The sequence below is a fragment of the Varanus komodoensis genome, unplaced genomic scaffold (assembly GCF_004798865.1).
Source record: "Varanus komodoensis strain SLA01 unplaced genomic scaffold, ASM479886v1 scaffold1, whole genome shotgun sequence".
In the NCBI taxonomy this organism is placed as follows: Eukaryota; Metazoa; Chordata; class Lepidosauria; order Squamata; family Varanidae; genus Varanus; species Varanus komodoensis.
Genome location: NW_025335268.1, coordinates 22,882,215 through 22,894,996, shown reverse-complemented (window position 1 = coordinate 22,894,996; position 12,782 = coordinate 22,882,215). Strand labels below are relative to the sequence as shown.

The following is a 12,782-nucleotide window of genomic DNA, read 5'->3' as shown; positions in this document are numbered from 1 at the left end:
TATACTTTTTCCTGAAATTAACTCTGGATAGGCTGTGAATCTGTAAATGAGATTTGGGCCAAATCAGTAATATTTATAAGATGGGTGTAGGGGAGGAATTCTGTGCAAAATTATCTCAGATCCCTCAGCTAAGCTTACCATGAGCAATAAAGATGAAAACAAAACAAACAAACAAACAAACAACCCCCCCCCCACCCTGGTTTTATTTTATATATTTATAGGGTGTCTATTAGGGCCAAACCTTCTCAAGGTGGCTAACATAAAGAAAGAATTTTTAATTCTTACTGTCATGTCAGCTGTCAGCCAGAAGATTTGTTACCTGAAGGAGCACTTACGTCCATATATGCCCGCCCGCCCCCTGAGATCTGTGGGAGAGGCCCTTCTCTGGGAACCCTCGTGAAGGAAATTAGGAGGGTAGGTACTCAGAGGAGGGCTTTCTCTGCGGTGGCGCCCAATCTATGGAATGCGCTCCCCAGAGAGGTCCGCCTGGCGCTGTTGTTATTTGTTTTCCGGCACCAGGCGAAGACCTTTTTATTCAAATGTCATTTTAACTGTTGCTAGTATTTATTTTATTCTTTGGCCAGGGCGACTTAATTTATACTGTTTATATTATTTTAACGAAGTTTATTTATGTTTGTGAGCCGCCCTGAGGCTTCGGCGAATGGGACGGCATAGAAATTTCCTAGATAAAATAAAAATAAATTTAAAATGCCCAGAAACACAGACAACATTAAATTAAAAGGGCAATGATCTGCTCCTCAAGAGAGTGGCTGGAGAGGTCCTGCTCGGTCTGTAGAGAGGGAAGCCTGCTGGTGGGGAGGCATGTGAGGGTGCACCCTGACTTGGAGCTCTTTTAGACAGGGCATCTCTGCTCTCCTCTGATGTTTTTTCTAGGCATAAAAGGCTGAAGCTGCAGGGCACAAGCCTGGCTGCGGGTGCACAGGCAGCGACTCAGGAACTGGTGAAGGCATGATCTGTGCTGAGTGGAGTTTGTGTTAGTTACATTGTAGGGATGGGGGTGGGCTGGAATTTTTGTATCTATAATACATTTGGATACCAAATTGACAGATATTTGTGTAAAAAGCACTACACTTAGCCAGATAATCTGATTGTAATCTGGAAGGACTAGGGGGATTCTGTGCTCACAGATCATGCCTGAACATACGACAAAAAGCAGAAGCAGAGAATGTGTAGCTCTTCGGATTTTATTAGACTGCATCCCCCACCAGTTCTGGCCAGCACAGCAAACCAAGGCAGCCAGACTGAGGCAGTCTGAGCATGAAAGACTAATTCTGGCCCCTTGCAGTGGCTTCCTAGATGTTTCCAATCCCAATTCAATGTGCTGGTTTGGTCCAGCTGGGATAGGGTGTGGCAAGGGATGCAGCCCTGCCACCCCAACTGTAGAGGGAAGAGCGGCGAGGAACGGGTCCCTTGAAGCTGGCTTCTTGAAGCATGCTACTTGTGTTTCCAGCACAGCTACGTGTGATGGGATCCACTGTGCATGGATCCAACAGAGCCACGTACAGAAGCCCATCAGCAGTGCTCGTGGTTCACCCGGAACCACAAAGGGGTGATGGGTCAAACCAAGCCAACACGGGGTCACAAAGCAGTCTTTATGGGCTTGGATGGGATGAAAGTTCAATCCCTGGGAACTCCAGCTGGGCTAGGAAAAGACTAATAAATATATTTTATAATAAGTGTTTAAGGAATAAAGATTCAGAACCTCTAAGCTGCAGACCAGGACACCGAACAATGCAACACACACACACCCATTACATATGCATTACCTTTTCCCCCTCCCTAGGCAAGGCCTAGATAACTGATGATTATACTCCAATTGCAAATGAATGTATATTCCCATGCCATGCCTAGGGAAGCAGCTCCATTTCTCCACTCTCTTGAAAAAAACATTTAACAGCTGTGCTCAATTGAGTGCAAAATGTGGAGTGTAATCGTGGGACCATTTTACACTTATTTCATGATACCTTGGAGACACGGTATCAAAGTGTAGGCAAACCATCTGTAAGATCAAAGTTTCTCTTGAATCATATTAATAAATAGGGAAACATGCTTTTGCTTTCTGGTGCATGTACAAACTTACTATCAAGCTTTAACACATAGTAGTGGGATTATCAACAGATACAGTTTATGGTTTTTCAAACCTTATTCCCCTCTTCCTTGTTTTTAAAAACTTATCACTCTAGCTGGGATTCCTACCTACCCCTCAAAGGAGCATGACTCCTCAGATACCCATTTCGCCATCTGTAAAGATTGACTATTACATGTAAGGAGGGTCTTTAACTGAATTTGTAACACTCTGGGAGAGCAGGATCCTTTACTTTGAAGAGCTGAAATGAACAGTCTACAGTTTGCAGGGCAGAGTATGGACTGAGGGGCTGCAAGGAGCTCTCCAAATGTTTTGAACATTTAACTCCTGTATCCCTGGCCATTGGCCGCACTGGCAGGAGCCTCTGGACGTTGAAGTCCAAAACGTAGGGAGAGCAAGTTGCTTCCTGCCCACCTGCATTCAAGTATACATGTATTCAAGAGGTCTTAGGGAAAGGATGCATTCCCTCTCCTCTGAAAAGTAGGGGCGCATCGCACTGGCACAACCTCCACTGGGATTAGTGAGACCTGTAGAAGAAAACTTCCCAGCCAATCGTGCCCGTAGCTGTGCAGACTGCACGGCTGGCTGGCTGTGGCACTGTCTACAAAGAAGTCACCAGGACCAGGGGAGATTACAGACAGACAGATGGGGGAGGGGATTTGGTTTGGGCTTTATTGGGAGAAACTGGCCCTGTTGATCATAATCGCCCCCACTGTGAACCTTGCTTCTGCCATGACCTCATTTGGCAGACCTCTTGCTCTCCTTGAGCCTCAGTTGCTCCAATTGTGATATTGGTGACGCTGACTCACAGTACAGGGCTGTTGTAAAGACAACTAGACAAGGTATACAATATTTTTAAGCACTTAAGAGTGCCATAGGATGCTAATTATGATCAGAACAAAACAAACAGTCACATTCTCAGAGTGCCTGGTGCACCTCCCATCACTGCAGTGACTGCACTATGAATAGTGAATATTTAAATGTCCCCTGAAAATTTGCATGGGGTCCTAAAATTAGAAATGTTGGTTACATTGACCCCAGTGCATCTTGACCCCAAATGTGTATTTAGAATTATTCAGTGATGAGTCTTGATTTTTAACACCAATTAAAGTCCACACTGGTTTTTGCTTTTAAAGTAGCATTTTGGGTTCTACAGATGAATTCCAGCAAATCATTAGTCTTCCTCTGTAAGCCACAAACAGAATTATTACAGAATTTTTGCATGATCTGGAGAATTTATGCATTTTCTGTATGCACTGTGCACTATGTTCCAACTACATCAGTTTCCTATGTGCCACCCTCCCATCTTTAAGGGGCGTGGTTTTGACATGCTCAGTGACTTGCCAAGCAGAGGAACTTCTCAAAACTCAGGCACACATTTCCATTACACATTTGAGGAGGATGCCTTTTTTCATGTTTTAAAATAATAACTGCAATGTCAATCTTTTGACACAACTTTAAACCATTTTCCAGCTTTCTTAAAATTACAGTAGTAAAAACACTTACGCTGTTTATTATGCTAAATTCCAATAATAATATAATGCAACACAGGGACGCAGGATCCTTTTCACTTACCATTATAGCAAAGAGGTGGGCAATGATATACTTCTAAAATGCTAGTATTTTTAATATCTGTATTTTTAGTCACCAACATTTTAGCAAGGTGGGTAATGGAGGTGACCAAAAATATGTTTCGCTTTTAAATTATTTTGAAAATGGACATGTTCTACTGCTAATTAAAAATAAGAACTTTCCAGTCATTCTCATTAGCTGTCTTGCTAAAATAGTGAGTTTTGCTATTTTTCAGGTCATACTACTATAAAACTTACACTAAAATAGCAAAATATAATTTATTCATTATTTTAAGAAGTGCCAGAAAATTACAGTGCTAATCAGAGATGATGCCTACAGCAAATGTGCATTTATTACAGATCCACCCACCTGGTTGGTCACTGTCTCTTAAACTGTTCTTCCTAAAAAGAAGTGCTCGGGGCATCCACCCCTTTGTACACAGTACACTGCAGCTCTGATAAGACAAGATGACGCAGCACTGCGAAAACACTGAAGCATTACAAATTTATGACAACCGTGTGGAATGAAGGATCCATGGCAAAGCTGCCTAAAAGCAGCTTCTTTATTCCTATGCTGTGTCTGGTATTTTGAGTGAGCTTTCCCTTTTTATTTCATGCTGTGGCCAACAGATGCTAGAAAACTGACCCTTTTCCCGATATTAGTCATACCATGCAATCCTTAGTTTGGCACTACAGCAAATTGGTTATCAGTTTGTTAATGGCAGCAACCATTTATCAGTCAAAAGAACTCTTTCCAGTTGCAAAAATAAACAAAAAATAAATTTTAATCTACCCAACTTATAGGAGTCCTTATGGAAATGTTAGACTTTGTAGTTGGTCTGTGCTGAGAGCATGCTGGCCCTCTCCTGTTAACAGAAGCTCAATAAGACCAGAGACACAGAATTGCATTATTTTATTTTTCCTTCAGTCAATCCTTAGCATGGTGATACCACACTGTTTCAACCCTTTCCTGTAGGGAAACAAGGATGACTACTTGAGAAGCAATGCAGAGTTTAAAAACTTGAAAGCACAATTTGACTTGAGTTTCTCATATAGCAAAGAGATGAAAACAAAAAGCAGACAGCTACAACCAAAAATTCCCTTGTGACAACTCCATTTCAGCTACTCCGAGTCTTCATCTTTTGCATGTATTTTTGTGGCTCTTCCAAAGCACCGTCAGTTCCATGATGTCTAAAACTCACTAGAACAGCAACTTCCCCCAATACAACCAAAAGGCATTCAACAAAATACATATGCTTGTAAGTGCCCACACCAGCTGCAAGCAGAGTTGCAAATGCAGTTGGGACAGCAATGACAACATCCGCACGGTCTTCTTTTTAAGCAGGAATGCATGCCAATTTATAGGTCAGCACAAGGTTTCTTCAAAGAGAAAGTGCAGGTCAAACATAAAAAGGATAAAGGAACATGGCTTTGAGGGTACACAACTGGTAGGTATAAAAATACAGGTGAATAAGAGTTGCAGTTCTAGTTCTCAACATATCGAAGCTCATATTCATTTTGCAAAATGCTTCAGATACACTCCAGTAGGATCCTTACCTTAGTTCTATTCAATCAGCCTCCCGCAAGATGGGCTGCTACAGAAGTTTTGGCCTCCTAGTTCGTATCAGCCATAGCCAATGGGCGTTGCTGTTCAAACATCTACGAGGAACCAGGCAGGCTGCACTAGACTGGTCATGGTGATTTGGTACTGCTTATCTTAGGGTCAGTTTTCACAGCAGTTTTGCCTGGAGTTAGCAACTGAGCCAAGCTGGATGGCACAGCAAGGTGATGTTCATCTCCAGTTCACGGTAATCACGTTTAAAAATACTCTTTCAGCCATGAACATCTACATCTGAAACAACTCCCTCCCCATTGCAGCAATTTGGTAAAGATGGAGAACAGTCATCCTATTAAGACCCTAGGTAGTTGGGTATTCTCATACCCAACTACCTAGGAATAAGGCACTTAGGGTTTGGGATTACCTTTACTTCTGAACAGACCTGTGTAGGACTGCTGTGCAGGTTTGCAATGCAAGTCAGTTAAGTTCCACTGAGATGCAGCCCTCTTAAGCACTGCATTGCTAAAGGGTTAATTCTATCAGCAGACTTTGGTCTAGGTAGCTCCTAATCCCCTTGCACTATTTGAGCTACAATAGGGAGAAATATCTGGTGGACAAACAAGCTTCACTTCTGTACATTCCTCTTATCTTCCGAAATTAAGTCAAAGCCCAGGACAGAGTTCAAAAGGCAAGGCTGTTCAACAGCCTCACGATAAAGCTACTGCTAGCGATGCAAGAACTGCTGCCTCAACACAAGAGGTTTACCCTCCTCCTCTACCCAAGTCAAGCCGCTGCAAGTTGTCACATAAGTACTTGCATTCTTGACCAAATCCCCATGGAGGGAGCTGGGCTGTGCTGTGTGGTGAAAGCGAGTAAAATCCTGTTTGGAGGAGGAGGGATCTTGTAAAGTTAACGGTTCAATGCCCTCTTAGACAGTATTTCTCTTGGAGGCATTGATGGAAGCAAGGACATAGAAAAGCAGACAATGGCTCTATTTCGCCATTCTCAGCCAAGCAGTTTAGAAACAAGGAATGCTCCAGTAACTATGGAAGAGTCTATAGTGCATATAGAATTCTTAGCTGCTAAGCAGACAATTCCTGCCCACCTGGTTTTAAAAATTGCTTATTTGCTTTCCACTGCTTTCCACTTGTAATAACACGTTTAAAAATGGTTTCATAACTGAAACATACTCCTGGTCCCTTTGTTTTGGCAAACAAGCTGCCAACTACAAAATATCTGTCCATGTCATTGCCTGCGATGGTTTATTTTATGACGGCTTCTTTGGCTGGGTCGTGCCAACTCCTGTGCCGTTAATCTTTCAGAGCCCAACTGGACAGAGCACCTTTCATCTTCAAGTAACATGCATGATTCACAGCTAAGCTGCCCAGCTGCAACAGAGAGAATGCTTAAGTTTTTAGGAGACATTCCTTATGTTGTACTTTGCCAATGGCCAGGAAGCCTCCAAACATCTCCTGGGAAGCATAAGTCATGTAGACAAAGCCATCTTCATCTCTGTAATCCCGGTATACTTCGGCAAGGGTGAGAGACATACTTGCTAAACTCTTGTTGTTTACCAGCAGGTAGAAAGCTTGAGTAGCACTCAGTGCCATTCTGCTTCTGGATAAAATAGAAAACACAGTTAAAATGTACAAGTTTTTTCATTGTGTGTCTCCTAATATTCCAAGATGCTGGTTTTGTTACATTGGTCATAGCAAGTCAGCCAGACTCGTTTACCATAGGCACAGAATTCACATGTGCTGCCATCCATTGTAAATGGTTTGTGCCCACTTAAGCAGCCAGATTCCTTAGCAGACAATATCAGAAGCAGGGGCTCTATCCTTTCCAATCACCATTTCCATGTATATAGTGGCACCATTTGAAGGTGAGCAAGCCATTCACAGTTGATTGCTTTATGCTTATATTTCTCTTTCAAACTCTAATATTTTTGTATTTAAAACATGAGGCTGGTTCAAGCACAGACTGACTAGCGATGTGCACAATGTAAACATCTGTTCAAGGCAAAATAATCAGGCAATCATATATAAAGTTGTGCAAACCAGTGATTGTTCACACAGATCTTGGGGGCTTTCAGCTGTTCAGAGTTGTCAAATGAGCCAGGAATTACATTGAGATGCAGCATTATATTAATACTGAACTTATGTAGATAAAATACAAAGCTTTCAGATAAGCATGATTACATAGCCATTTTCCAATGTACTGGGATCCATCACTGTAAGACTAGTTAGCAAGGTCACATGCATTGTTGATCTCAGGTATGAAACTTGGTAGCCAAATGCCTTTTTTATGCAGCCATAACACACTGTATGGTAGAATCAGCTGCATCTATTTTTAAAGGAGATGTTTCTCTCTCATTAAATCCTACTTTTTGAAAGTTTCTATCTAACACCTGGGATTTAAGCACATGTGACTGGACTGGTGCAAGCAGATTTCACCGTCCTTCTGCTCATGATGGGTCCTCTGGTTCCTTAAATATGCTACACAGAGGGCCAGGGGAACTTCCGTGAGCAGAGCCCTCCCATGCATGGAAGGCATACCTGGGATCTAAAGCCGTGTCTTTGCAATTCTGTGCAGCAGGTCAGCCTGAATATTTTATTCTGTACAGTGTGGATGCAAAGCACAAGTGGTGTTTCACCCGCCCCCCCCCCCCCCCGAGAAGCCAAGGGTGGGGCTTCAGGCTTAACTTCAGTCACGTTACATGGGAACAAGTCCCACTGAACACAGCAAGATGTTCTCTGGAGCAAATCACTAACAGCATCGCATTGCTAGCTTTGCAGGGTCGGCTGGGAGACGGCAGCTCAAGCAAGACCAATATGTCACCACAGGGCCCGTCAGATGTTCTGCTTGAATGCATGAGGCTGGGGAGACTTTTCCGTGGCAAACCCTGCTTAGCACCCATGGGACAGCAATCAAGCCACAGCAAGTTCAGCCTGGGTGCTTTGCACATGTGCTTCCTCCTTCCCTCCCCTCCTTTCCTTCTTGCACTGCAGCTAAACAATTTCAGCTTTTGCTAAATCATGTTTTCCTGTTATAACAAAACTGGATCAGATAACAAATCAGGCTATGAAATGAGGATCTGATTCTGGTTTATAGCCCAAAGTTAAGCCTTGGGTTTCCAGTTTGGGTGTAAGTGGAAGCCATGGTTCTTTAATTGGCTGCAGGAGGAGAAGGGGAGGGGTGCATATGCAAGAGCAAAACTGGTCTAATAAGTCAGTTTATTGGACTGAGATAGTTGCTTCTGATGTGTTTGTTGAGATCAGCAACAGATGCCCTTCTCCAGGAACCCTCTGTGAATATTAGGAGGGTGAGTACCCGGAGGAGGGCTTTCTCTGTGGTGGCACCCTACCTATGGAATGCGCTCCCCAGAGAGGTCTGCCTGGCGCCATCATTATTTGTTTTTTGATGCCAGGCTAAGACCTTTTTATTTAAAACTTATTTTAATTGTTAATTTATTATGTAGGTTTTTTAAAAAAAATTTAAAGCCGAGATGCACTGGCTTTTAATATTTTTATTGTATAATTTTTATATGGTTTTGTTTTTGTTGTGAGCCGCCCTGAGGCTTTGTTGTGATGGGGGCGGCATAGAAATGTTTTAAATAATAATAATAATAATAATAATAATAATAATAATAATGATAATGTGGAAGCAGGCCCCAAGGCTCGCAATTTAGCAATGATGTGGAGCTGGATGTTCCTGGGCTTTTGGGGGTCAAGACACTTAACAGGCTTCCTACCCAAAACCCTACACAGATAAGATCCTATAGGTAGCAAGGGGAGAACGCCAGCTGCACATTTTAGGAAAGATCCAACTATCTATAATGTAAACTCAGTGTGGTATAATGGTTAGAGTACTGAAGGGGAATTTGGGAGATCAAGACCTTTTCTGTTTTTCCCAGGGGGGGAATACACCCAGAGATGAGAGATAAGAGACACTTCTGGGAATAGAAGGGCACTGCAAGATTACCTTTTCCTCCTTATCTGGATGAAGGAAACAAGCAGCTACTGCTGAAAAAAGCAAATTTTGTCTTTAGAAAAACATGGGGGTTTGGAGGGGTTGTCTTAAAGTAGAAGAACAGCACGACGTGACACTGTTTTGTTAGCAAAGACAAAAGGATGGCACTGCAGAAAGTCAATACCTGTCTAATGAGTTCCTAACCCTCTACTATGAAAAGGTTGTGAACTAAAAAAGCACACAATGTGTAAGTCACAAAGATCAGTCTGCTCGCTACAGATCAAGGGCAGATTGCTGAAACGCAGCACATTTTCTGCATCTAGCTTTGCACAGAGGCTGGAGCTTGGGGTCCTTTTTAGTTTTCTTGCACTCTTTGGTTGCACATGTTGGAGACTTGCATCACAAGGAAAAGAGCGTAAGAAAAATGCCAAAAACTCATCAGTGTACAAGCTACTGCAGTGCACGGATTACAGAACTGAACTGGAACTTGGAAGACCTGGATTCTAGTTTGCATTTGTCCATGACCTCATGGCCACTGGGTGACCTCAGGCCAATCACTCACTGTCAGAATATCCTACCTTATGGGGTTGTTGTGGAATGAAATGGAAAGTATGCAACTATGCGAGCCTTTTTGGGCATTGTGGGGAGAATATGGAAGGGGAAAGATGACAAGATGGTGAAAAGTGTCTGCGTATTCAGAGTTTCAAGATGAAGTGAGAGTGAGGAATCTGCAGGCCATACAACTGTTTCAGGCTGGACCTGCAGTTTTCCCAGGAATGGTTGGAAAACAGAAAGGGAAAACTGTGGAATCCCTCCTTCTGAAAATATAAAATTCAGAAAGGTTTCCTGTAATATGGACTTTGGAACAATCTTATGTTTCTCTTACTTAAAATGGGCAAGCATCTTCCTAAAACTGAAGAGTCTCTAAAATCTTGCGGTCACCACACACTCCATGCTCTTGTAGACAGAAGTTGCTTCTAGATTAGCTTTTTTCCTGTATCATTTCCCTGCCTCATTAACAAAGTTTTATGGGATGACTGGCTTCAGAGATCATCATCTTTCATGTATTCCTGTTCCATGTTTTCCCACTACTTTTCTTTTTTCTTTTTACTGACAAAAAGATGAAATGCCTGCACAATGCCTTCTGATTGCTAACAGTAAGAGCCAACATTTGGAAGCATCCTGTATAGAAGGACTGAAGCTGAAATATTCTGGGTTCAAGTACAGCATTTCCACTGAAATCATCTCGCCTGGCATAAATTGGGCAAGGCAGTCTATGATGTTGAAGGACTGCTGTTCATTAGAATTAAATCATTCCATAGTTATACCTAGGATAGTATTGGGGTTACATCCACCAGAAAGTCGGGACTCTAGAGGAATACTGGATCAGTAGGTATGGGCTTTTTTTTTTCAAACACAGGGTTCTTTGGATCTCTATTTCATAAGTATTTATTAATTAGATTTATATCCCACCTTTTTCTCACAAAGAACTCAAAACAGCTTACATCATTCTCCCCTTCTTGCCCTCAATCTTATCCCCACAACAACAGCCCTGTGAGGTAGGTTGGGATGAGTGGCTGTGACTGGGCCAAAGTCACCCAGTTGGTTCCATAACTGATCGGGGTCTAGAACCCAGACTGCCTGAGTCCCAGACCTACACTTTAAACCACCACAATGGCTTTCACCTAGGTGGCTCCCACCCCTGGTCATGGCAGTTTTTGCAACTTAGGAATTTTCGAAAGCAGTTTGCAACATCACATAAGAAATCAATTTGCCCTAAATAAAGCACAACATAGCGGGAATAAATCTGGAACTTGAAGGAAAAAATAGCTCTCTAGGTTTGGGTTCAGAATAAAGGTAGACCCAAATCTTTGTAATGATCATTTCCCATGTTTTAAACACCACGTCTTTATATATTTGGTAAAAACTTGCCAAGGCTCAGGCACCCCTGAAACCAGGCTTAAGAATCCAGGTTGCTTCTTCAAAAGAGTGGCTGGAAGTAAATGGAAACATATTAATCCAGCATAGATTTCTCACTGCAACTTTGTGCAAATAAGGAGGAATAATTTGCAAGGAGGCTCAAAATGACTGCGTCACATCAAAGCATCAGTGGGAGGAGGGGAAGAGTAACAGAAAGGTGTTGGGTAACAGAGTCCACATTAGCACATAGTCCCCAAGTTTTCCAGAGGCCCTGCACCAAAAATAGACTACAGGAGCGAGCGTGCACAAAAACACGAATCCCCAACAAAATGAAGAGCCCATGAATGGCTTATTACTTACCGTATGATGGTTATGAACTGTGTCATGGTCAGCTCCTGAGGTACAAGAAACTTTGTTTTGTCTAGCAGAGGCAGGTATTTTTCTTTCTGATACCTTTCAACTATTACCTGTTTTATAATACAAGAATTAAACAGATTTTATTACAAAGTCATATAAAGACAAATGCAGCAATACTAAGCACACCTCCTACATTGCAAGTCCTGCTGATGTCAATTTTTATTTTATTTATTGTATTTATAACTCTCCTTTCCTCCACTCGAGGAACTGAAGGCAGCTTGCATAAATCTTCTCTTCCTCCTCTCAATCTTTTCAACGATACTTGCTACCGAGTAAATGTGCTAAGAATCAGCCAGAACTCTATTTAAAATATGCAAGTATCAGGAGTTAGTGCAGCAAGTAATTAGCGAAACACTTACAGGGACTTTCGTTGGGAATTTCCCTCGAATGCCTGCAACTTCTTCCACTCTGGTTGCTGTGCAAAAGAAAGGCAAGGGTCAGCCACCTGCATTTTGGACACTGCAATCTTGTACAGGCCTACTCCAAAGTAAGCCCGACGGACATCTCTCGGATTTACGTCCAGCTAAGCGCGCATCGCAACGCTACAATCCCAAACACGCTGCTTAAGATGCGTCTCCATAGAAACGAAAAGAGCCCCCCCCCCCGCAAAAAACTGGCGTCTTTCGCTTAGGTAAAAGCAGAGGCTTAAGTCCTCTTGGCTGGAATTGACCTGGACTGCGCCCTCATACGGACCCTCTGGAGTTATCCTCAGTCCTGTCCCCGGCAAGTCGGCTAAGTATCACCCCCAGCGAGTTCAGTGCGGCTTATTCCTCTGCCTCTTACACGGCAGCCGATACGACGGCAGCCCTATTTCTAGGCAACCCCACAACCCGATCGCAGTAAGCTCCACTTCTCCCCCCAGCAACTTACCGAAACTCTTCCTTTGTTTAAACGGCCGGGCATGGTGGCAGCTATGCAAAGGCTGCATTTCACCGCCCCCTCCCCGGCGAGGGGCTGCCCCTTACAAATAAGGACCGCTCTTGCGTCCAACTGGAGCGCGCTTTAAAAGGGCCCCTTATAAAGCCCTGCCGGCGACATTAGCGGCGCCGCCGCCCAGGCCGCGCCCGCACGTCCCCGGGCGCGCCTTCCCCTCGCCGCCCGGCCCACGGGAGGGGCGCCGCGGGGCGGAGCGCGGCTGCAAAGGGGGCCGATGCGCCGGGCGCGCCCACAGGCGCCCCTTCTCGGCCCCGCGCAGATGGCGTCACTGTGAGCTTCCGTGCGGTGGCGCAGGAAATCTTGG

The 12,782-nt window shown here is 43.6% G+C and overlaps 1 protein-coding gene across 1 annotated transcript; it reads right to left on the bottom strand.

Annotated features, from left to right (window-relative positions):
* Positions 1–4,576: 4,576 nt before the first annotated feature.
* MAP1LC3C (microtubule associated protein 1 light chain 3 gamma) lies at positions 4,577–12,485 on the bottom strand. Its single transcript, XM_044448407.1, has 4 exons — positions 12,413–12,485; positions 11,902–11,957; positions 11,486–11,592; positions 4,577–6,853 (listed from the first exon to the last, which is right to left on the bottom strand). The coding sequence occupies exons 1-4, from the start codon at positions 12,468–12,470 to the stop codon at positions 6,643–6,645; spliced, it is 432 nt and encodes a 143-aa protein (XP_044304342.1). The 5' UTR covers positions 12,471–12,485; the 3' UTR covers positions 4,577–6,642.
* Positions 12,486–12,782: the final 297 nt, after the last annotated feature.

Bases quoted from the DNA above. Each gene is read 5' to 3' on its own strand.
- MAP1LC3C (XM_044448407.1), bottom strand. From the start codon at position 12,470: ATGCAGCCTTTGCATAGCTGCCACCATGCCCGGCCGTTTAAACAAAGG. The intron at 11,593-11,901 runs GTAAGTGTTTCG...ATTATAAAACAG, and splicing joins AATTCCCAACGAAAGTCCCT to GTAATAGTTGAAAGGTATCA. The intron at 6,854-11,485 runs GTAAGTAATAAG...TATTTTATCCAG, and splicing joins CAGTTCATAACCATCATACG to AAGCAGAATGGCACTGAGTG.